The sequence below is a fragment of the Zootoca vivipara genome, chromosome 7 (genome assembly GCF_963506605.1).
Source record: "Zootoca vivipara chromosome 7, rZooViv1.1, whole genome shotgun sequence".
NCBI classification, from domain to species: domain Eukaryota; kingdom Metazoa; phylum Chordata; class Lepidosauria; order Squamata; family Lacertidae; genus Zootoca; species Zootoca vivipara.
Window position 1 is genome coordinate 10,421,616 of NC_083282.1, and position 24,501 is coordinate 10,446,116.

The following is a 24,501-nucleotide window of genomic DNA, read 5'->3' on the forward strand; positions in this document are numbered from 1 at the left end:
CGGGGAGGGCGGATGCAATACGCGGGGGGGGGGGGAGAGGAAGGTCGGCTTCTGCGCAAGCGCAGAGAACAGGAAGGTGCCAGCTTCTTGAGCAGCTCAATAACGCAGAGATAGAAATGCTCAAAACACAGAGATAGAAACGTGCCTCCGTCACCGTTTGCTTCCGGGTAAATAAGTAAGTATGAACGGCTGTGTTTCTCCAACTTGGGTCTCCAGCTGTTTTATAGGACTACAACTCCCATAATATCCCTAGCTTGCAGGGCCAGAATATTTTGCTTCTAAAATATTTTCTGGCTTAGGCAAGTGTCCTTAGAAAGGATTTCCTGTTACAGGAAAACTGAAGGAGAGCACTCCTCTACAGCTTTTAAACATAATGCATACCACGCAACACACATTTGCAACGCGAACTTCCATGCACATCTGTCTAAGCATCCTTGCAACTCCAGTATAATGCACTAACTTGTGACTGCACACTGGTGCAGTAGTCACAAGATCCATCTTTTTTGTAGAAAAAGGCGTCAAGAGCACCTGTGTAGTTTGGGCTCCAGAAAAATGGAGTTGTCGGTCTTGATTTAACTTCTATGGTTGCTCAATGGTTTGTTGGAGGAAAAAACCCCCTGCTTATTTCTATGGTGAAATATAGAGATTGAAACGCCGCCGGAATCGCAAAGGCACTTGGGAGCGGAGCTTGTCCGCCATATCGGGTGTGGCAAGTTTCCTTCCTTTTTTTTTAAACACCAGAAGCAAATAATCAAACGAAAGTTTTAAAAAATAGGTGAGTGGATTAAAGATGGCAGATGCAAGCAGTAGAAGGGAATAATGAAGACAAAAAAAGAGGAGGGGTTGTTGGCGCTCTAGTCTTATTTCCGCCACACTCAATATGTCGGGTGCAGAACGCAGATATTTTTCCCCTTATGCGCCTGTGTGTCGAGTCTGTTGCGTCACTGAAAGGCTGACAGGAGAGCGGCGGCGCCTAAAGATGACGGGCAGTGTCACACCTCAGTGTGTGGCAAAGAAGCTGGACGGTGGTACGTGGGCAGGTGAGAGTGACGGGCTTCCTTACCTGGGAATCTTTCTTCAGAAAGAAATGTCTGTTGCCCAACAGATAAGATATCTTGGAACGAAACTCCCACCGGCATCAGCTACAATAGCCAAGGATGATGGGAGCCACAGCATAAAAACACTTGGAGGGCGCCAGGTTAGGGAAGCCTGGCGGAGGTGTGTGGGAAAAAGTCAACGCGGGCGGTGGGTCTGCACCGTGCTCGGCCTTTTTGGTGGAATTTGTGGCTTATTGTTATTTATTGAATTTATATACCACCCTATACCCAGGCGTCTCGGCGGTTCACAGAATAAAATCAAGATATAAAACCACAAAATACATAATAAAAATAAAAACAACAACCCAATAGCCGCCCCCCCAAAAAAAACACATTTAAAAAAGGCACGACTAAACACCTAAACAACAAGGATGTAAAACCAAAGGCTTATCCTGAGCATATGTTCTTTTCTCAGAGTAGAAACCTGTTTTGCTTCTCTTTTCGTCCTTTAATTTCCAGTGTTTTGCTCATTTGCCAGCTGCTGACTGGGCTATGGGACATTTGCAATAATGGGAAGGAGCTACTTTGTGGAAGAAGCGGTTGGGCAGTATCTGTCGGAGCTCTCCACCAACTCGCAAGCCCTTCTCACCGGCCTCTTGGTAGGGCAGGTAAGTTTGCTATGTGTGTGTTGAGTGGGACCTTATCCACCCACCCTGCTTTCTGTGTCATTGTGATGGAAGCCTCTTCTCTGAATAAATGCTCATAGAGTTTCATCATCATCATCTGTTAAATTTGTTTGTTGCTGTATCTTGCCCACGACGTAATTACTCCTTACGTTACAATTGGGTGTTTCCAGCTGGCAATTAATAGTGTGATTCTATTACTGTTTACACAGATATAAGTTTATCCTTGTTTATTGGTAAGTATGTTTTGGGTTGCATCTTAAAAGCACAATCCAACAGGAGGGTCTCTTCTGTGCATGCCCCATGGTGTCCACACAGGTGAATTTCCTGCTGGTTTGTGCTCTTTTGGAGCTGTTCCACTGATTGAGACCAATCTCTTCTTGAAATGTCAGAGAATAGTAGTTTAGAAGGGCTGTCTTTTGTCAGTTGTTCCAGAACAGTAACAAATCAGGTTATTTGAGGTTTATTATATTATTCTTACATTTTAGAAACATTACGTTGAAAACCAAGTTATTTTCGGCCAAATCTTGTGTTAAATTTGATATGCTGTTAGCTGCTATTATGTTTCCCAGAGAGGGACTAAGTTTTGGGGTGGGGGGTTCATTATGGAAACTACTCACAGTTTGAGCCTACGAAGTGACTGAATTAGGCACACCAAAATGCATTGATTTTAGCCTTCTTGCAACACTCTTTGTGTGTATACATATATATATATATATACACACATGTTGTGGTAGATGGACAGTTGTAAAAGTGCTGAAGGGTTGAACTTGGATTCTTTTCTCTCTCCAAAGCTACTTCCTTCCTTCCCTATTTCTAGTGTTCCCAGCAAAGAGACTATGTTGTCCTAGCCATTCGAACACCTCAAAAAGAGGAGGAAAGTAAAAGCAATACAAGTCGTCGTTCAGATTTGTCTAATATTGATGAAGAATGGATCGCAGCACACGCCAATCAGGTCATAAACATTCAGTTGTTGCAGTTGCTTTCATTCTGAAAAGTGCTGTTTTTCTTGTAATGCTGTTTCTCTTTGATAATTGGTTTCTAAGCTACTGCTAAGTACTGTGTTCTTGTAGTTTATAGTCTGAAACTGTAGACCTTTACAAATATTAGAATGCTATGCATACCTGTGATAGCTGTAAACTTAGCTGACTCCTGATACTTCATATCCTGGCATCTTCCTGTCTGTTTTGACTTCTGATGTGGCCTTAACTGTACTTTTGGTCCTAATTTTCAAACAATCATAACATATATATTGGATAGACAAGGTGTTCACCATGATCACTGGGATATTTGATAAATTGGAGGGCCATTGCAAGTATGTTTTTAATTGCATTATCTTAAAGAAGGCATGGGCAATCTGTGTAATATAATAAGACGAAGATGATGATTTATTCAATTTATATACTGCATTTTATCAAGAGATCCTGAATGAACATTTCTTTGTTTGTTAGTTAGTTAAACTTGTAGCCCACCGTCCTACATAGATAACGGGGAGAGGTTGTGATTTATCTGAGGCCACCCTGAGGAGCAATTTGAAACTGAGTTTCCCTGTTTCAAGCCCTGGTTGCTAGGTGCTGTGCCGTATTAGAGTATGTTGTGGTATTTAATATACTGCTTAAGGATGTGGAAGTTTGACAGAATACTGTGAGTAATGAAAATGGGAAAAAAATTATAATTGAAGAATCACAAACATACTGACAAGATCCCTATAGCTTGTATAGTTAGTTTTGCTTGACTGTTGTATTGGAATCAGGGTCTGTTCCTTGTAACTGCACAAATGAGAGGCAGAACCCTTTGAATAGCAAAAGGAGGTCACTACCAGTAGACTTTATGTTGCCCATTCTTGAATTAATGTCCTGTAGATGTTGTGTTCATGGGCTTGGCAGATGTCACAGGCATGCTGATTTTTATCTGCTCTGTTCTTCTACCATGATTGCTGCCACGGTTTGACTCCCATTAGTCATTGAAACGTATGTTATACATGGTTAGAAATTGTCAGTTGAATAACAGTGACGTTATTTGTGTTTGTCTGACTTTGTAGGTGTCACGAATGCTTCCCGGGGGATTGCTAGTCCTTGGTGTCTTTACTGTTGCAGCTCCAGAGCTGGCAAAAGAAATCCAAAATACCCTAAGGAAGGTAAATACCCCTAGCATCCCTCTGGACTAGGGGTGGGAAATCTGTTACCCTCCAGATATTGTTGCACTTCAACTCTCATCAGCCTCAGCCTGCTAACTGTGGTCCAGCAATGTCTGAAAGGCCACTGGTACACCACTCCTGTCCTAGAAAATACTGCTTGAATAGCAGCTAAACCTAGTGCCCAAAGTGGCTTACAACCATTATGTGTGTGTGGAAACAATTCTGTCAACATGCTAGCAAATAAACAAGCATATAAAGAACAAATGGAATCGGATAAAATAGAACAGTAAAGCAGAGCAGCAGTCAATAAAATGAATCAAAAGCCCTACAAAGCAACAAGATAAAAAGACTCTATTTAGCAGACGAAATGAATTTTGGGAAGGGAGTTCCTGAGCCTGGTTACAGCCACCAAAAAGCCCCTCTATACAAGCCCCTGCTGCTAGCAGAGCAGAGAAAGTGACTTCCCCTTAAGGTATTAAAACCCAAGCAGGTTTGTGTGGAAGAGTGGGACAGCTCAGTCGGTAGAGCATGAGTCTCTTAATCTCGGGGTCATGGGTTTGCGCAAAAAGATTCCTGCAGGGGGTTGGACTAGATGACCCCTGTGGTCCCTTCCAACTCTACAGTTCTGTGATTCTAGGTCCCCTAATGCTAAGGTGTTCAGGCATTGTAGAGGGATAAGGCATTCTACTTCCTCAATTTGGTACCTTCAGATGTTGCTAGATTGCAACTGATCTTATCCTTGCCCGTGCTGGCTGGGGCTGATGGGAGTTGGAGTCCAAGAGCATTTGAAAGGCACCAGGTTGGGGAAGGCTGCTGTAAATCATAACACTACTACAAATGTAATAGGGGCTCCTAGAAAGTAACCTTCACGATTATAAACTCGGGAACATCAGTTGCGATGGTGACATGTTTTCTGCAGCTAAGATTTCCTTGAATTGCATATGGCGAGTAGAGAATGTTCTGGCTTAGGAATTATATTTAGCTTTTGGCTTTAGCCATTATAACTTGAATAACAGGTGTGTCCCTCCCCCCCCCCCAACTATGTGGGGGTTACATTCCCATCAGTAAAATTGCATAAAGTGTGGAGCATAAAGAGGGTGTGTGCATGGGGCAGGGAAGAGAGAGAGAGAGAGAGAGACTCACCCTGGAAATGGCTCAGGGCTGCTGCCCAGCCTGCTTGCCTGAGGGGAGCCAGTGTGCATGGCAGTAGCGCCTGGCCACGGAAGGCAAGGGCCAAGTAGGGTACCCTGCAGAAATGGTGCCATAATGGCATAAGTGGGTGGGTGGTGCCTCCCGCCCTGCACTGCTGGTCAATTGAAGGCCATCTTCCCTCCCTTGCACAGCAGCCCCAAGCAAGGGAATGTCAGTCTATTTATTTACTATATTGGCCCGAAGATAAGCCGCACCCAAAGATAAGCCACACCTTGAAAATTGGAGTGGGGTTGGAAAGAAAAGAAAAGAAAAAACATCCGAATACAAGCCGCTCCATTCCTCACTGCTCCTGGCTGCATACTGGGTCAGGTGGGGGAAGCCACTCTGTGTTGCCGGCCAGGGAGAGGACAGAGCACTATGCGCGGGGCAGCTGCCGCTTTGTGGGGCGGCCGCCACTGCCCCATGCTCCTGGCTGCATACTGTAAGGTCGCGAATATAAGCTGCACTTTAACTTTTCGCAGTTGGAATTTGGGGGGGAACTGCGGCTTATAGTCAGGCCAATACAGTATTTCGTGGTGACCTGTGTAAAAGCAGTTGCACAGTTGTGCGTATGTGGGGTGTGTGCCTGTACTCTTTCTATTTCGTTTTTTTAATGAGAATTAGAAACCAGTCTTAACTCTCTTCTTAATTCTCTCTAAGCTTGTGTTTTCAGTAGAAAAATCTGTAGCTAGAAAGAGGTTGTGGAAGATCTCAGAAGAAGATGTGTCTGACAGAGTGGCTCTTCATCTTTGCTCCACTACAAAGAAGTATCTTTTTTTTTAACATTAAAATTAGGACCTTCAGTTTAATGTGTAAAATAGATTTGATTATCTGTGCTCTGATCTGTCTCAATTAGATAGGTCACACTACAGTCTCTGTACTGTACTCTGCACAATTACTCCGAAGCTGCTTTGGAACACAGTTCAACTTGCTTCTGAGTAAACCTGCACAGGATTGTGCGACGATCCGGTTCTTGGTCATCCTGTGTGCCAAAGCCCGTGCTGCCACTCAGCCTATGATCAATAGCTGCAAAGGAAACTAACACCAAGGTTCACCAACATTATGCATTTGTAGATACAGATGGATTTGTGGGTTTAACTTGATGGTTGCATTGTGAGCTACACACTATGAGAAGATTGAAAGAAAGACGGTAGGTTTGGATTGCAGCCTTGCTCCCCTGCCCCCTGTGCCACTGCCACATCTGCAGCCCTGCCATGCATGGCAGCTGGGGCGAAAGGTTGGGCGGGGAGCAGATAATCGTGCTAGCTTGGAGGTAGTGCAGTGATCACGCCCAGATCAGGCCCTGTGTTATGTGATCCCTGTTATGTGATGGATCGGATTGCAATTTAACAGCTCCTGGACCAAATCTGTCCCTCTCTTAGACAACCCAGTGTGTCCCAAAACCCATTCTGGGACTTTCAACTGCCTGCAACTGGTGGAAACGGCCAACGGCCCTTCCACCCAAGCAGTCAGCAGCTTAGCTGGGAGAAGTGGTGGTTTGGACAGTTCTGTCTGTTGGATATGGTCACTGATTATGAAAAGCAAATGGAACAAATTATTTAACATGGCTCTATTGGAGGCTTCCTCAACCTCGGCCCTCCAGATGTTTTGAGATTACAATTCCCATCATCCCTGACCACTAGTCCTGCTAGCTAGGGATCATGAGAGTTGTAGGCCAAAAACATCTGGAGGGACGAGGTTGAGGAAGCCTGCTCTATTGGTTTTTTTGGGATTACAGGGCTGGGTGCTTTAATAATAATAATAATAATAATTGTTTTTATTATTTATACCCCGCCCATCTGGCTGGGTTTCCCCAGTCACTCTGGGCGGCTTCCAACAGAAAAATAAAATAAAATAATCTGTCAAACATTAAAAGCCTCCCTAAACAGGGCTGCCTTCAGATGTCCTCTAAAGGTCTGGTAGTTATTTTTCTTTTTGACATCTGGTGGGAGGGCGTTCCACAGGGTGGGTGCCACTACCGAGAAGGCCCTCTGCCTGGTTCCCTGTAACTTGGCTTCTCGCAGCGAGGGAACCGCCAGAAGGCCCTCGGCACTGGACCTCAGTGTCTGGGCAGAACAATGGGGGTGGAGACGCTCCTTCAGGTATACTGGACCGAGGCCGTTTAGGGCTTTAAAGGCCGTTAGGGCTTTAAATATAGTAGTACCCATCTCTGATCCATGTGGCATCTCGTTAAGTATTTGGATAATTGCATAAAGTTTGCCACCCGTCCTGCTACTTCCAAGTTACCGCTTAGAATACATGGTTATTCTCCTGCTGCTTCAGAGTTAGCGAGTGTTTAGCTACAGCTGGGAATACAGACACTGCCATGACATAAAGGAACAGGTAGAAAACGACTTCTTTTTAAAGGGGCTTTTAAAACAACATCCTTTAAGCACACTTGGTTATTATTCCTCAATTTGGAACGAATGCTTTGCCGCACTTACGACGTACAAGATCCAAAGGTAAGTTGTGTTTGTTTGTAGGAGACGATGTTGTTAACCTTAGGCCTAATTTGGCAGGGAATTGTTTTGCAAACCCCACTTCAAATGATTGGCAGATTCCCTAAAGCTATTGCTGTACTCAATAGAGCACTTCAAGAGAGCCTGCTGAATACATTTTCTTGGTGGAATGGGCTGGTCTCTCTTAGCAGCTTGCATGAAGCATTTAACTTCAGATGCAGCGGTAACACTGCCTTAGACTGCAATTCTGTGTATGTTAATCTAGAGTGAATGCCTTCTGCACATATATGTGGGTAAGCATGTGGAGATTGTTCAGACTCTGCAAGAAACATTGAATTATTGCCTTAATAATTTAGCCTCTCCTCTCCTCTCCTTCTGTTCCCTCCCTCATTTAGAGTACGGCCAAGCCGGCAGACTGGAAATATCAGCATGGCCTTGCCACATCATGGTTATCGTTAGAATGCACAATTAATGCTAATATACACATCCCACTACCAGTGACCTTGGCCAGCCACGACTTAGAGAAAAACACAAGGGTAACAGAACACTTGCTATGCATGACTTACATCTTGTCCATTTAAGCTAATATTTAGAGTAGAACTGCCCTGAGATCTACAGATAAGGGGCGGTATACCATTTTAATAAATCATAATGATTTATATTAATGTGCACTTATATATTGGCTAGAATGATGTATATAGTTATGGTGGATTCTGCCTTTCCTTGCTGCTTTCTGAGCCTGGACAGCTTCTGTACTCTGCCCATTAAGCCACTTGGAAGATTCAGGACAGATTTAAAAAATACTTCTTCACACAGCGCATAGTGAATGTGGTGGCCCTTCTTTAGAGACTATGTTAAGGTGCTGGTATAAGCACTTATGTAGGTGTGTTTACGTATGGCATGTTTTAACTATATTTTGGAATGTAAAATCGAAAAGTGGGCCGTGATCAGCTGTTATGCAGCCCTTCTTAAACTGTTCTGAACTCATTGGCGCAAGGGTGGGGAGCATTTTGCCTTCAGATGTTGTTGAACTACAACTCCCATCAGCCTTTACCATTGTCATGCTACCTGGAGCTGATGGGAATTTTAGTTCAGCAATATCTGCAGGACCAAAGGCTCACCACCCTTGCCTTGGAAGAATGGCAGGATACAAATGTGATTTTTTAAAAAAAGTTTAGGGCGTCTGATGATTGAACAGCCCTCTATTGTTCAGGCTTCCATGATGATCTCATGTAAATAAAGATGTATTGGGCTGAACATTAAAGTCATGGATTGTTCACCAACACAACATGCCTCCTTTTCTTTTGTTTCTGCTTTAAAGAATGGATTAGCACGATGGGCCAAACAGATAGAGGAAGCTGTATTTCTGATCAATGGTCAAGTTAGAGAGGAAGATGCTGACTTACTGGAAGGGCAGGTAAGTGCTGAACAATGGAGTCTTAATGCTGGCATAGTTCACAATGTTTAGAGAGGTATGTGTTTTCAGTAGTCAGTTTAGCATAGCTTGACTTATTTTGGTATTGCAGGAAAGGTGACTAAAATGAGTCTCAAATACTGAAGCCATGCATCTCTTCTGATCAAGCAGTATTTTAACTGTCCACATGGTAGTAAGCAAAGCATGCATAATGATTTGCCAATTGACCAGAAGAACTTCACACACTGTGATCAGAAGGTCGGCGGTGCGAATCCCTGCAATGGGGTAAGCTCCCATTGCTCTGTCCCAGCTCCTGCCAACCTAGCAGTTTGCAAGCACGTCAGTGCAAGTAAATAAATAGGTACCACTGCGACGGGAAGGAGAGCAGCGTTTCAGTGCACTCTGGTTTCTGTCATGGTGTTCCGTTGCGCCAGAAGCTGTTTTGTCCTGCTGGCCACATGGCTCAGAAAGTTTCTGTGGACTAACGCCGGCTCCCTCGGCCTGAAAGCGAGATGAGCGCTGCAACCCCACAGTCGCCTTTGACTGGACTTAACCATCCAGGGGTCCTTTACATTTTACCTTTATACTTGGTAACTGGTAAACTGTGTTCCTCCTTTCAGAATGTTCATGTATCTCCCAGAGTCAAGGGCAATTGCTCAGTAGTAGACTGCATGCTTTTCATGCAGAAGATCCCAGCTTCGCTCTCCGTAATTTCCAGTTAGAGCTGGGAGACTTAACATTTAATGTCTTAACATCTTAACGGTTACATTCAAGTTTCATGTGTACAAGCATGTGGTTTCAATAGAACTGTTCTTGTTAATTACTGTATATAATCACAAACCTAACCAATTCCTCATCTACACCTACTCTAGTAACCTCCACGACCTCCCACCCGCTCCCGCTCCCAAAACCAAATGTATTTTGAGTATAGGGCTTCCCAAAGTCCCAAGTAACCACCATAATGTTTTGTAGCCTTGACTGCTGAGGGCTGAGGCCAAGGATGGAATTTGTAGTTTCGTTTGTCCTTCCACACAAAGACTGTTAGGAGTAAACGTGGACCATTAAAACAAACAAACAAACAAAAACATATCTGTCAGGGGATTGTTGCGGCTACTCTCGAGTAAAGACGCTCCAGTCCGTTCTGTCTTTTAAGGTTTTATTGTGCATATTATTTACAGTGCAGAGATAGCAGAAAACATGACCTCCTAGTCACTCGCAGAATCCGGCAATGGCGCCCTTCTGCTCCGGGGCCAGCATAATAGCTTGGGCACCCCGAAACGCCGCCCTCTGATCCTGCGTTTGGGCGTGCGCCTCAATTCGGGTGCCGGAAGCGGCTGTGCTCCCTCTTCCACTTGTTGGCTGGAGCGGTGCATGGGCTCTGATACCTCACTGAGCCTTCCCTCCTCCATTCCGCTCCACTCCTCATTTCCCCCGCCTGACCCTCTTGCTGGGCGAAGTGCTGGTCAGGAGGATGGGAGGAGGCTCCTTGTAGGGAGTCCCCCTGACAATATCCAACATTTGTCTTGTAAAATTCACAACACACAAATTCTATCTTTGGATATGGAACACATGAATTATTTTCTCTGCCATTTTCTGTGTTTCAATTATCTTTACAGAAAAAGTCTGCAAGAGGAAACACGCCATCAGCTACTCAGAGCCTTGATGTGAGGGTTTTAATGCAATTGGTAAGTAAATGTACCACTGCAATGGTAAAAAGAGAGTGATGTGAGAAGTCCCCGGTTCAGTTCTCAGCTCTTCTATGAATTCACTCGATGGCCTTATGTAATCTACTATTTGTTGGCCTCTGCCTCTTCTCCATGAAATAAACATTAAAGTATTACAGAATATCTCCATGGAGGAGGTCACTTCCTTTTCTTCCATGCTGATTTAAATTCCCACAGGATTCTTGTTTGAGCTTAATGTTTGGGAGCTTAGCAGCTATAAGAGATGGAAGCTGGGACGTCCCCTGTTGAACTCTCCCGTCCACTACCTAAATTGTGGGATTTCCAGCAGAGATGCAGAATATAGCACATAACCCTTTATAGCAGGCATGTCCAACAGGTAGATCGTGATCTACCAGTGGATTACTGGATGTCTGTGGTAGATCACCGGCTCCCCCCCCCCAAGAAGCCCTGCACCCCTAAAAAATGGGGCTTTTGTCCCTAAAAAAATGGGGCTTTTGTCCCTAAAAAAAGCTCAACAATTTTGACCTGAACCACCAAAAGCAGGGTTTTCCTTCCTAAAAAAAGCTCAGCATCGCTTTCCTCCTCCCTAAAGAGGACCTGACCTGAACCCCCCCCCCAAAAGGGGGTAGATCATTGCCAGTTTTTAACTCTGAGTAGATCGCACTCTTGGAAGTTGGCCACCCCTGCTTTATAGCTGCTATCTCTCAGCATCATTGATGAGCACTAAAGGTGCTCTACAAGTGTTTAGTATTAACAGTCTAAACCAGCCTTTCTCAAACTTCTGTTCCCAGATGTTGTTGGACTAAACATCATCCCTTACTGACTATGGATGATGGGAGTTGTGGTAAACCATAGGATGTAAAACTTACTCTAAAGGTTGTTGTAGGTTGCCGACCTATAGAGATGAAGTTGCAAGTCAAATCAGTTGGGGTCTGTACAGATGTTGCAAGAGGCCAGTTGAAAAAGTAGAGGCCCTTGTGCTCAGTGACTTGGTGCTAATCCTGAAAAGATTAAAATGGCTGTGACAGCAGAGCATCTAATTTTGACAAGCAGTTTTTTAACTGAGACTGAAGCTTAAATCGTGAGTGTTAAAATCTTAATTTATACTGCTGGTGAAAACTGCTGATCAATAGTACTTTCAGAATGATAGAAACATCTGTCATCTTCTTGTACAGAGGGGAAAGGGAGTAAGCCCGCAATGTGAATACTAGAAAGCTCCATGTTTTAACGTTGCAAAAGGTCAGGTTAAATATATTTTGATGAGAACAGATCATAGCATATAAAATAGCCGGAGAATTTTAAAACTGTAAAATCTGGAAAAGTGAAAGTGGTTGAGATATTGAGAAACCTGTGCTTGAGACTTCTTTATGTTTTCTCTTTCAGTCACGTAGTTCAAACACCAGATCCACAGCAACAGTCCAGATATGCAGCGGCTCCATAAATCTTAAAGGTGCTTTAAAATGCAAAGCTTACATCCATAATAACAAGCCCAGAGTTAAAGATGCTGTTAAGGTACTTTTGCTGCCCTTCAGTCTACTGAAGGATTTGGTCTTAATCCTTTCATCCCAGATATTTTAGCAAACAAGATTTTATTGTATTTTCAGCCATTATACAATTTCAGCATAAAGGTCCTCAAACTGTTTAGTTTCCTACTGAGCATTAATGCAGAATAAACTTGTAAAAACTAAAAGAACAATAGCGTACAAATGAACATAATGGAATGGTATAGTACACAGTTACATAGAGTTCAGAAGGGAAATTCCTAGCTAGGAGTTTCACAAGTATATCCTTACCTGGGTTCATTATTATTTTTTAGCAGTTTTTGTCAAAACAGCAATTATGAATTATACTGTTCTGAACGTGACATACCTACTCTGATCAGATAGTAAATATAGTAATTTCTCATCTATTGATTTCCTTCTGAGTTTCAACAGTAATTGCCTTTAGATCACAGTTCCATATACGTTTCATGCTCATGTAAAGATGTGTTTGATACTCCACAGTTAATGAATTGCATTAGCATTCCACCTTGGGAGTCCAGGGTTTGGCTGTCCTCTCCTGGGTTTCTGTGTGTCTCCGAAGTGCAAACCATATCTCACATGGGCCTGGGATAAAGGGAAAAATAGTGAGAGCAGGAGTCTCCAGCCTCTTCATCTCCAGCCCCTGCAACTGAGGGTGCTAAGGATGCTTCCGTTTACTTGCAGCATCTGCCTTCCTGCTCTGTCAGAAGCCACAGGTTTCTTCTGTTGAAGGTACCCTAACCAGGTAGCATTTGCAACATGTTCACCAGCTTCCAGTCTCACTTCTGGGATTCTTTGGCGTTCTAGAAGATGCAATCTCAGGACTATATTACCCATTCTTTGGCCCTTCGCCCAAAACTGGACCAGCTATCCGGCCCTGAAGGCAGGCTGAGCTTTCCCATATTGCTTGTTTGACCTTTAATATCTCCCTGAGTTTTTGTCCAATGGAAAGAGGCTACAAACGCTGGAATGTCTTTGCATCTTTTTGTTCTTGCCTTTGCAGGCCTTGAAGAGAGATATAATAAACACTCTCTCTGATCGTTGTGAAATGTTATTTGAAGATCTGCTACTAAATGAAACACCAGGAAAGAAAAGTAAGAGCAGGCGGAAGGAATTGTACGACTATATCTAGGTGGTTTTTTTTAATTGCCTTTGAGTTTGGATTTTAAAAATGAATTCCTTCTAAGGAAATAGGAGAACGTGTTTATTTATTAGTGAAAACAAGGAGTCATGTAAGTCCATGTGTCTGTGTATTGCATGTGGAAGCTGCTGTCTGTACTGCTCTAACAATAGCTAGGTTTTTTACTGAGCAAATTATTCAAACTAGTTTCTCCCTGTTGCTTTTTGTGGGGCAGTGAATGCAAACTTAACTGCTTGCAGCACAATCTGATGCACATGGCCTAGATGCCACTGCACCATTGAAATGGCAATATTATTAATTGCCTGCAATTTTCAGTTGCCTCTTTAGGTGGCATAGTTTGTCTACATATGTTCATGCTTTTGCATTTATGTGCCAACCACTGTTGGCTTTTTAGAGTCAAAACAAATTGTTCAGGCTCATTTCCCCTTCTTCTTCTTCGAAGCATTCTGTGCCCTCAAGTTTGCCTTTTGTCATATATTAGCCAAACTTCCCAGACCGCAATAGCGGATAATCATTGTCAGTTTGCTGTAAAAATGAATTGCAGAGCAACAGGGGCAGGAGGGGGGATACATTTGGGACATCCCCCCCCCCATACAGGAGAGCAAGTAAAACATCCCGGTTAAATTTTTGGTGGCAGTTTCCCACCTTCCTCAGCAAACTGCTGCTTCTCCTGCACATCACTTGACCTTGGTATCAAAAGTTAGGAGCAGACCCATTGAAATGAATGGACTGGTCCATTCATCTCCTTGCTTCTACTTTGAGTAGAACTTGGTTGGCTACAATCTAATATGTAAAATCTCTCTCCCCACCCCCGGAATAAATCCAGCTTGGAAGACCAGGCAGTGGCTTCAGCGAGCTAACAGCCTTAGAAGAGAATTTGTGCAGCTTTACTGAGAAATTATATTTTCCTCCATGTTTGTGAGCTGTTCTGAGTGATCAGTCTCTGTGGCACAGGATAGCAAACTTGAGATCCCCTTGGCACAGCCATGCCAACACCGCTGCTAGTCGGTCCCTTCTACCAGATAACTCCTCAGCAGAGCTTTCTGACATGCATTCAGTGTCAACACCAATGATTTGGAAGGATGCAAGTTGGTGACATTGTTATATTCAATCATAGAATCATAGAGTTGGAAGAGACCACAAGGGACATCCAGTCCAACCCCCTGCCAAGCAGGAAACACCATCAAAACATTCTTGTATGTTTCATTTTTCAAATTTGATACCTCACCAAGTAATCCATATGCTTCTTGGCAGCACCCACAGTGCAGTTGTAAGTTAAATTAATATAAAATTGAGATTGCAGAATGAGAGTATGTGACATAGCACTGATGCAGCATGAACAAATAAATGTTGGAGTATATACCAGTAGTCACAGTGTCCCTTAGTGGTGTTTAACAAGGCCTTTCCTCTCTCCCTATTTTATTTCATTTTATTTTATATATCTGTTCTAGATTCTGACAGGGAGTACCACACCTTGCCTTGCAGAGTGTTTGCTCCCATTGTTGGGTCCAGCATGTTGCTGTGTGACTATAAGTTTGGAGACGAGACAGCCCGGGAAATCCAAGAGCGCTTCCTTGAGATGCTGGATCAAGCTGTTCAACCAGAGGATTTGCAGACAGCTGAGGAAATGAATACGGGTAAATATAGCCACTAAGTTAAGAGGCGGATTACGCTTTGCCAAGAATTACTGAGAAGCTCAACCTGTGGAGCAAGCAGAGATTAACACTGGCTCCTAAAATGTTTTCTGCCTCAAACTTGAGCCTGAATAAGTGATGTCCAAGCAAGAGGGAAAGTTGGGTTTAGGCTATTCACTTTCATCCATATTGGTCTAAATGGTGGCGTTACTGGAAACATGGTAGTGGGCCCTAGTGGTGTGGTGTGGGGGTCTGCCAAAGGTCAGTACAAAACAACCAAACTCTAAACATAAAATGTAAGAGAATACTTACATGATTTTAATAACATTTATTTTTAAAAAGTAGCTTGTGATGCTTCATAGGCCTTGCACTCAGTCCGAAAATGGGAACTTCACCTTTCTGAGTAAAGGCCAAGCTAAGAAAAAAAAGGTAAAGGACCCCTGACTGTTAGGTCCAGTCACGAACGACTCTGGGGTTGCGGCGCTCATCTCGCTTCACTGGCCGAGGGAGCTGACGTTTGTCCGCAGACAGTTTTCCCAGGTCATGTGGCCAGCATGACTAAGCCACTTCTGGTGAAACCAGAGCAGCGCACGGAAATGCCGTTTACCTATTTATCTACTTGCCCTTTGATGTGCTTTCAAACTGTTAGGTGGGCAGGAGCTGGGACTGCCGACCTTCCGATCGGCAAGCCCTAGGCTCAGTGATTTAGACCACAGCGCCACCTGCGTCCCTTACAAAGGCCAAGTTAGACGGGCCCAAAACAATCCCTGGTGGAATCTTCCAACATCTCTCTTTTCCTAAAAGCAGCACCATGGGACTTTGAATTATCTCCTCCACCTCCAGTGTTGCAGCCCCAATCAAAATGATACCTGAGCATTATGTTTTTCCTTTTGCAGCTAATAGGACTTGGGCAGTATTTGAATTGGTGCCACAGCATGGTGGGAAACGCTACAGCCCCAGTCCAAATCAGAACAAGAAAGTTGTCTTTGGAGATCCAGTCAGGAACCTCCTGCATTACATCTAGTTTGGCACTTAGTAAAAGAGCAGGACGCGGGTGGCGCCTAGGGCTTGCCAATCAGAAGGTCGGCAGTTCAAATCCCCGCGACGGGGTGAGCTCCCATTACTCGGTCCCAGCTCCTGCCAACCTAGCAGTTCAGAAGCACATCAAAGTGCAAGTAGATAAATAGGTACCGCTCCAGTGGGAAGGTAAACGGCATTTCCGTGCGCTGCTTTGATTTGCCAGAAGCGGCTTAGTCATGCTGGCCACATGACCCGGAAGCTGTCTGTGGACAAACGCCAGCTCCCTCGGCCAGTAAAGCGAGATGAGCGCCGCAACCCCAGAGTCGTCCACAACTAGACTTAACAGTCAGGGGTCCCTTTACCTTTACCTTTAAAAGAGCAAAAGACTTGTTTTCTTTGTGTAAAACGAAAACTGAATATTCAGGGTATAAACTTGGAAAATAGCCCTTGCCTATGGCTGTGGTCCTGGCATGAAAGCAAGGACAATGGAAAGGAAAAAGGCAACACGACAGCTAAGAGTTCTAGAAACTTGCCTTGTTTGAAACAAGGTGATTCTGCCCTCTAATACAGATGGTGTTGATTTCCTTATACAGTGGTACCTTGGTCTGCGAACAGCCTAGTTTACAACCAATTCAAACCCAGAAGTGAGCGTCCTGGTTTGCAATTTTTTTGGGATTACCATCCACTTTAGAAGTTTGTGGGATTAATAAATAATCCATAAATTAGCTTGCACTTTAAAAACTAACAAACACCCTAACTTGTTTGGATATGGAATTTGCTATACTTTTCTATTCTTTAGCATAAGCAAATAAGTTTTGCATCAGGAATTGGCTTCGCTAAATCCCTGCTTCTACCATCAAGGGGTTAAGTCCTCTTGAGTAGATCAACACAAATAAGATTTCAGTGAAGGTAATCCTTTCTCCTGTACTCATTCTTTATTATCTAGTGGAAGACCTAATGAACTCAAGCGATAGGTCTTCTGCCCTCTACAGAGCTGTGTAGCTGTGAGTCACTTTTGAGTCGCTTCTGGCATTATTGTTGAGATAAAGCCTTCCTAGCATTTTTACACCCTGTGATATGAGGTTGAAGCCTCATTTCAGTGGTTGTGGTGTGTAAGTAAGGCCCATGGCTGTAGGTATTCTGTACTCGGACTAAATTACGCAGATGCATTTTGCATATGTTTACTTGCAGCTGAGCTTCTGATGCTACTGTATTCCGAACTGTTTGGACAAGGCTGTGTGTTATTGGGCAAGGAGGGAAGACAAGTGTGTGAGAATGGGATTAGGGTGAATCCACAAAGACCATTTTTGTATCTTCTTTCTTAAACCAGTTGAAGTAACCCCCCTGAAGGAATTCCAAAATGTTGTGCAAGAGAAACGGTTGACTAAAGAAGTGCTTCTGTTGAAGCTTCATCAAAATATAGGTATGTAGGCTCTAGTCCTACTTGGAGTAGACCTATTGCATTTATTTGCATGGCTAATTTAGATTCATTAATTTCAAAAGCTCTACTTTGAACAGGATTTAGTTGAATACAACCGAGGGGGAAATGAGAAACCAGTGCAGTCGTTGTGGTTTATATTGGTGCCCAAATGAGCATTCTCTCTACAGTGCATCAGTTTGAGCTTCCCAATTTTGAAGGTCATTTGTGATGCCTCATTGGGCATAAAGAACTGAGGGTGGCATGACAGGGTCTTAATAGAACAGTCTATATTGCCAATGTTTTGCATTTACTTAGCCACCACTTTAGGAAACTGCATGCCAGCAGGGGCGCAATTATAACAATTCGTTAAAGCAGCAGAATTCAAATGCCTGCTGTGTTAACCTAAACATTGGTTTTAATTTCCTTCCTTCCTTTCCTTTAAAACAAAAACAATTTGCCAGGTAGCAATCCTGTATCCATTTACCTTGGAGCAAACTTCACTGAAACCAGCAGTACAAGTGGTACCTCGCAAGACGAATGCCCTGCAAGACGAATTTTTCGCAAGACGAATGCATCTTGCAATCTGATGGTGACTCGCAAGACAAATTCGTTTTGCGAAAAATTGGTCTTGCGAATCGCGGTTTCCCATAGGAATGCATTGAAATGTAATTAATGCGTTCCTATGGGCAAAAAAAGAAATTTCAATGCATACCTATGGGAAACCGCGATTCGCAAGACGAATTTTTCGCAAAATGAATTGATTCGCGGAACGAATTAAATTCGTCTTGCGAGGCACCACTGTACTTGGTTCTGAATAGACATGTATGGGAATGTACTGTAAAATGGGAGTGGTTTTAGTTTGGGAACAAGCATCTATTCCTCAAAGACTGGGGCAAGGTGGCAGGACAAACTACTAGGCAATGCCCTGGTATAGCTTTTTGACTGTTGGCCTTAGAGCAGAGTGTAAATAAAATTATAGGCATATGGAAGCGGCTAGAGAAAGTAAAAACAACAACAACCCACACACAAATGGAAAATGCACAAATTAAGTCTACAGTCTCCCATCTTTTCCGGTTTTTCTCACTTGATGTCTCTCTTAATATCTATCTTAGTCTTCTGTGGTTGTGGTTGATATCTGTGATGCCTGAACCTTCAAGTCCAAAAGGATAGAATGAGTTATCTGTGTCAGAGGCCTCAGATAAATCCCTGAGCTAAGGAAATGGCAGTTGAAGAAAGGGGCTGGGATTAGTCAGTGTACAGAGAGGAAGTGTTATTGTCACATGTCTGGTAAAGCCTTTGCAATGTACGGTGGAGCAACAGGATTTCACTTGCCCTGCCTTGCCTAATGTGCTGCATGTCATGTGTAATTGATGTATATATGTGTCAACACCTTTATAGGGTCTATGAATCAGCTCTGAAGGTCCTGCTTCTACATTTTGTGGTAATGTTAATGTACCTGAAATTTGGAGCAGATCTAGCCCAGGTCCAGTCAATTATCTCTCTATCTTTTTATCTGCAAGCTGAACCTAGCCAGCAGAGATCTGGTAAACCTCAGTCTCTTTCCAGACCTTATTTGAACAGGGGCAGTAAAAACTTTCAGCCTTTCTGCATATTCAGCCTCATAGTGTGGGACACCCCACATGCTCACACCTTTCAAGCTTGCTGGGTGAAGGTCATATATCAATCGTGCCCACAGAAATTAGATTTTGTGCACAGACTCGTCAGCTACATGTTACATCCAACACAGAGAAGCAAGGTGGGGCCTGGAGTCAATATGTGCGATTGTGTAGCATGGTGATTTTGTATACTTTGCGTTGTGTGTGACGGAATTGAGAAAATGTGCGTATCGTTGAAGAGAATGGAAATAGCTATCTGAACCCTTGTATATTTTGGAGGTTGCTGGCGAACAAGTACTGTGTTTCAGGGACTTTCATTGTGTCTCTGCTAATCTCTTTCCCACTCCTTGCTTTTTAACAATCAAGTTCTCCTTTTTACGTACTGAATTTGCATTTCCTTTGTCGTTTTTTTTTAGGAGTGGTGATAGCAGTGGCTGTTGCAATATCCGCAGCAGCTTTCTCCTTCAACTATTTCAGTGACTAGGCTTCAGATACTAAGAGCCAACCTGGAAACTCCAGCCATCCCAGATGCCCTCAAAAGATGCACGCTTCCAGAACTGATTGCTTTAACAACCAAGTGTGTCACCTAACAATACCAGTTAGCAGAAGCTATCCTTATTTAGAACAGCTATCCTGTTTCTGCATGCCATAGTGTAGGTGGTATGTTTTTTAAGAGGGTGTGTGTGGGGGGGAAACCAACACTATCATATGGCAGATTAATACGACATTACTTTCCCAAGTTCACAAAGAATTTGTCAAATGTCTACTTACCTTTCTGCTTACTAATTAAAAGGACCATTGTTAAAAGTTGTTATTTTGTGTTTTTCTAGAAATGCTGAAGTTGTGTGGGATTGTGCAAAGTTTGTTTTCTTATTTAAACTGTCCAACACTTTAAAAAATACCTTAAGAGTCCTGAGTTCTCCCCCTCTCCCTATTACTGTGATCATCACTTAGGAGTCTAGGAGAGGGTTTGGGACTCATTCCTGCCTTGGCAATCTCCTGGGGCTGCATGCCAATGGTGTGCAGGGTCAAATGCAAAAGGGGCCAGAATAATGGGTGTGACTTTTAGCTGTATACAACAGGCTACATTCCAGCTAGATGCAGTTTCATTAGTATAAGAAAAGGTAGCTGGGCCCTTTCCTTTTTCGTAGACACGCGGCCCTCCTTATTTCCTTAAACCGCAGCAGCTAAGCAGCAGCCTATGGAGGTGTTGCGTTGCCACTTAGCGATTTAATATCCCAGTCTATTTTGTAAGCGAGAGCTGCAGTCATCACTTGGCCCTCCGGCTTGTAAAACCTTCCCTTGCGTGATTACTCTTCTTGCAGCACGCAACAGGAAAAAAACATCCACAAATGAGAGATCGTGTTCAAAGGGATTCTGAATTTATAGGATGATCGTGCCTGTTATCTGGGGGATATATTTAATATCTAACAGGAAACCTCAGAAGTAATTATGTCTTACATGCTATTTTAGGAAACTAGCAGTTAAAAGAGAAACGGGGAAAGCCCGGGAATGCAGCAGTTGGAGCCACCGAAGGCTGATTCATCAGAGGTGTGTCCTCCTGAGGGAAGTGTAGAGCTTGTAACGCTTCCCCCTCTGTCGTGAGTTGTGTGCCAGCCCTTCACTCGGAGTATTAGTTAGAACTTGACTTGAATGATATCCACCTGTTTAATTCTCAGTCCATCAGTTGTCTCCTTTGCCAGGCGTTCTTAGGCACATGCTGCCCACTGTGTGGTTATGGCTCTACAAAGCCAGATGGTTTTTAATAACACCGTGCCTAATGGGATTTACACACCTTCTTTTTACGCTTGGAAACAGGACACGGAGAAGGTGGGATAGCCTAGGGTGGAACACCTGGTTTATAACGTAACACATTCAAGTTGAAGTTCAGGGGCTTTTTTTCCCCTTCTCCTTTTATGAACAAAGGGCAGGAAAGGCCTAGCCCTGCTTTTTATGTGTGTTTCCATGCTGCTGGGTAAAGTGAATTAAGACACCTGTGAGGGGTGTGCCTCGAGGGGGAACCCCTTTGAGAAGGTGGACAAGGAAGGGCAAGTCCTTGCTTGCCTCATCTGTGTGGGCTTCCTGCACAGCTCAGTAGCTGAGTGCAATGGAACTGAAAGTGTTCCCATCGAGAGTAGAGGAGGATTTCCCTGATGTGGTGCCAAAAGGTTTTTGCGACCTCCAAAATATATATTTGCAAAATCATTTTTATTGATTTTCCAAATATAAATTTATAACATTCCAAATTCATATCGATACACAGAGATTACTCTGAATCTCGAGACTCCCCCCCCCCAATCCCCTCCATGGGTCCTTTTGTCAATATTTACAACTGCATATAATTCCATAGTCTATATTTTAAATCAATCCATATTATCCATAGTATTTCTTGCATTACAAGTGTTATTAAAATCCTGCTAATGTTTCCATCTGCTTGCAGTGGTCTAGATAAATTACAATCCCCCCCATTCTTTTTAAAAGTTTTTGTCCTCTTGGTTCCCAGTGGTTCACTTTGGTGATATTACGCCGAAATGTATCTTGCGACCCTGCCATGCCCTCCCAATTTTTGCTTTTTTTAAAGAAAATACATGAGTTTGTGCGTGTGTGTGATACAATTTTACTGATCTGTGTTTCCCCTCCTGTGATGTCAGCAGGTTTTTGTGACCCTGGACCCCTAAAATACATTCTTATTAAATTAAATAAGAATTATAAATGTGTCGTAATCACTTTTACACTCAAAATTAGGCATGCAGCTCATGAATTGGTCCTGTGTTGATGAGGCCCTCAGCCCAAAATAAGTTTGCCACCCCTATTTTGCTTGGTGGATCTCATATGAGTGAGTGTTCATTCTAACATTACTGAATGGCCTAGACTAGAGGCCTGATTTAGGCTTTATGATACATCAAGTCTGAATTATCCACAATGTCAGACTACGGTACTAAAACATGGATGGTGGCAGCACTGTCTGTATATGAAGACACAAGGGGCACTTTTCAGTGGTCCTACCTTGCAAGACAGTCAGAAACTAGAAAGTGCATAAGCTTTGATGCTAGAACTTAAGTATACATCTAGGCACGTGCCACCATTTGGCAAAAGCACAGGAGGATTCAGTGTTGAAGCTGAAGCAGATTTGGGGGGTGGACTGTAGAAGCATGTTAATTTTGCATGATTTTAGCTTTCCTTGAGACAATTCAGGTTACTTTGGTGCAGAACATTTGGGGTTTATTAGCACATGCACACACTCTGCTGCCTCTTCATCCCTATTACCTTCTAGAAGGTGATCGTATTCGTTATTTCAGTAAAAAATACTGGCAAACTCGAGACCTTGGGTGTGGTCCCTTTATTGCATATTTTGCATTTATTTGTCTGTGCCTTCAGGGCTCCCAGCTGCACTTGCATTGGCTGTTTATTGGCCAGGTATGCCTTTTACTCTTTAAAGATTCACAACCAAGATCAGCATTAGTGCTGGATGATTTAGTAGTTTTCCTGCTGTTTCTCCAGGATCGAAATGAATTTGACTGCCAAATTTTTAAGAACAGTTACTGAGGATTGATGGCATTCACTCAGTCCTGCCTCTTGTGCAACCATGTGTGCCGGGGCAGAGCAAAGGGGAGCAAAATAAAGGCGTCTGCACACCATAAGCCTCTTTATGCTGATCAGCAAGGAAACTGACTTGGAGGACTTGGTTGGAGTAGCTGATTACTCTGGCCTAATGGCGGAAGGAGACTCTTCTTTAGCCAATGTGCCTCTTCCCCAAATCTCTCCTATTCAATTTAGCACACAAGTTAAGTCCAAACTTGTCATTTCTCCGTTCACTGGTTCAGTATCTGCTGTGGGGGGAAATTCTAAGCAATGAGTGAAGTTAGGGATTTCAAGCAGGCTCTGTAGCTCAGTGGCAGAGCTTGTGTCCTTTATGCAAAAGGCCCCATGTTGAATTCCTGGCATCTCTAGGTAGGGATGGGAGAAACCTGTATGAAACCCATGGCTAACTCAAAAGAGACTTGGTATAGCCAAACTCTGTGACCATTTTGGGGGTTCCAGGTGAGTATTGCCATCCACTGCAGTTTGTATGTGCATTTTCCATGCTGCCTGAAGGCACTGGTGTTGAGAAAGATGTGGAAAAGCCTTTGAAAGAAAAAATGGAACAAAACCTTGTGGATGGGGCTTCCTCATGGCTTGCAAAAGGATAAGCTATTGGGGCGGGGAATAGGCAAATACTGTACGTGCAAACCTACCTTACTTTGATCTTGTGTTTTGGTGTCCAGAGGCAGGTTAGGAAGCTCACTTGAGGGGGTGATATTGCCCACATTCTGGATGTCGACATTTATTTAAGGCTGTCTGCATCTGGCGTTCAACAGATCCTTGTAACTAACTTGTATGTATAATCCAGATGGTTAAAGAAATAGTAAAAATGCGAATGTTCCCACTTTTTCAGTGCATGCTTCTAGGTGAAAAGGGTTCTAATCTGCAAGCAATGGTCTAGGGTGATATTTTCTTTAGATTAAATAAAACCAGTATAGTTGCATGATAGTTAACTTTCTGAGACTAAAGATGGAATATAGTATATACCAATATTTTTTATTACAAATCAACATGTTTTTGTTGTTCTGCTCATCTTAGGATGAGAGGGTTTATTTGATTAGAATGGCAAAAACAAAGCACCTTATTCCTTCTAGGAAAAGTGCAGGGATTCACTCTTCAGAGCATCAAAATGCAAAGGGCTGAGGCTTCAGCTAGTGGGGATTGGAGCAAACCTGCCAAGTTCCTGCCTGAAAAATAATGGATCGGACTGGAAGTAGCAGCCCAGAAGTAGCGCTGCTGCCATTTTGGAACTGGGTGGAGCATGCTCAGAAGTGGCTTTTGATGCTGCTCTGCCCTGTTCCAAAATGGCTGCCGCACCAGAAGTCGCGCTGCAGCCATTTTGGAATTGGGCAGAGCAGCATCAAAAGTTGCTTCTGAGCATGCTCCGCCCAGTTCCAAAGTGGCCGCCGCGCCAGAATAAACCGGGGGGAAACAAAAAAATCTGTTTTTATCGGCTGGGAACAGCTGGAAAAACGGGGGTTTCCCGGGGAATACGGGAGACTTGGCAGCTATGGATTGGAGGGGTAGCCCCCTTTTCCCTTCACATGATTTAAGAACACATGGGAGGGAATACCTGAACAGAGAGACAGTATTTTTAAATGTGTGCTTCGTGGTGTGCAGAGGATACAAAGACTCTTGCATGCGGTGATTTATAATCCCAATGTTCGTCATCCTTCCTTGCCTTAGCCTTCCTGCAGAAACCCTGATTCATGGTGTGATCAAAGCTTTAATGTTGATTAGTAATGTTGGAGAGTTGTAATATGGGGAGGCTTGGCTGGCGCCATGTGTGATAATTTTTAGATTCGCTGGTAAAGTCATGCTTATGCTTGCTTTGGCCTGCCACCTCAATTAGCTATTTCTTTATAGGCAGGTATAATTATATCTCCTAAAACTGCACTGTTTTCTAAGGAGAGGGCGGGATGGGCTTACGGGATCTTGGTATTTCAATACCACTTTACCGCC

At 43.5% G+C, this 24,501-nt stretch overlaps 1 protein-coding gene across 7 annotated transcripts; it reads left to right on the forward strand.

The window, feature by feature from the left end:
* The first annotated feature begins 81 nt into the window (after positions 1-81).
* On the forward strand, positions 82-23,157 carry ODR4 (odr-4 GPCR localization factor homolog). Of its 7 annotated transcripts, none has more exons than XM_060276659.1 (14): positions 82-175; positions 1,576-1,705; positions 2,541-2,675; positions 3,762-3,857; positions 5,709-5,815; positions 7,474-7,510; positions 7,903-8,043; positions 8,829-8,924; positions 10,538-10,606; positions 11,990-12,118; positions 13,130-13,220; positions 14,719-14,904; positions 17,252-17,344; positions 19,374-23,155. In XM_060276659.1, exons 2-14 carry the CDS (start codon positions 1,607-1,609, stop codon positions 19,439-19,441), a joined length of 1,347 nt encoding a protein of 448 aa, XP_060132642.1. In that variant the 5' UTR covers positions 82-175; positions 1,576-1,606; the 3' UTR covers positions 19,442-23,155. The 7 variants fall into 7 exon arrangements, with proteins under 7 accessions (XP_060132642.1, XP_034979248.2, XP_034979249.2 ...); XM_035123357.2 differs by lacking the exon at positions 82-175 and adding an exon at positions 915-1,040 and having other exon boundaries at positions 19,374-23,154; XM_035123358.2 differs by lacking the exon at positions 82-175 and adding an exon at positions 937-1,040 and having other exon boundaries at positions 1,557-1,705.
* The last annotated feature ends 1,344 nt before the right edge of the window (positions 23,158-24,501 follow it).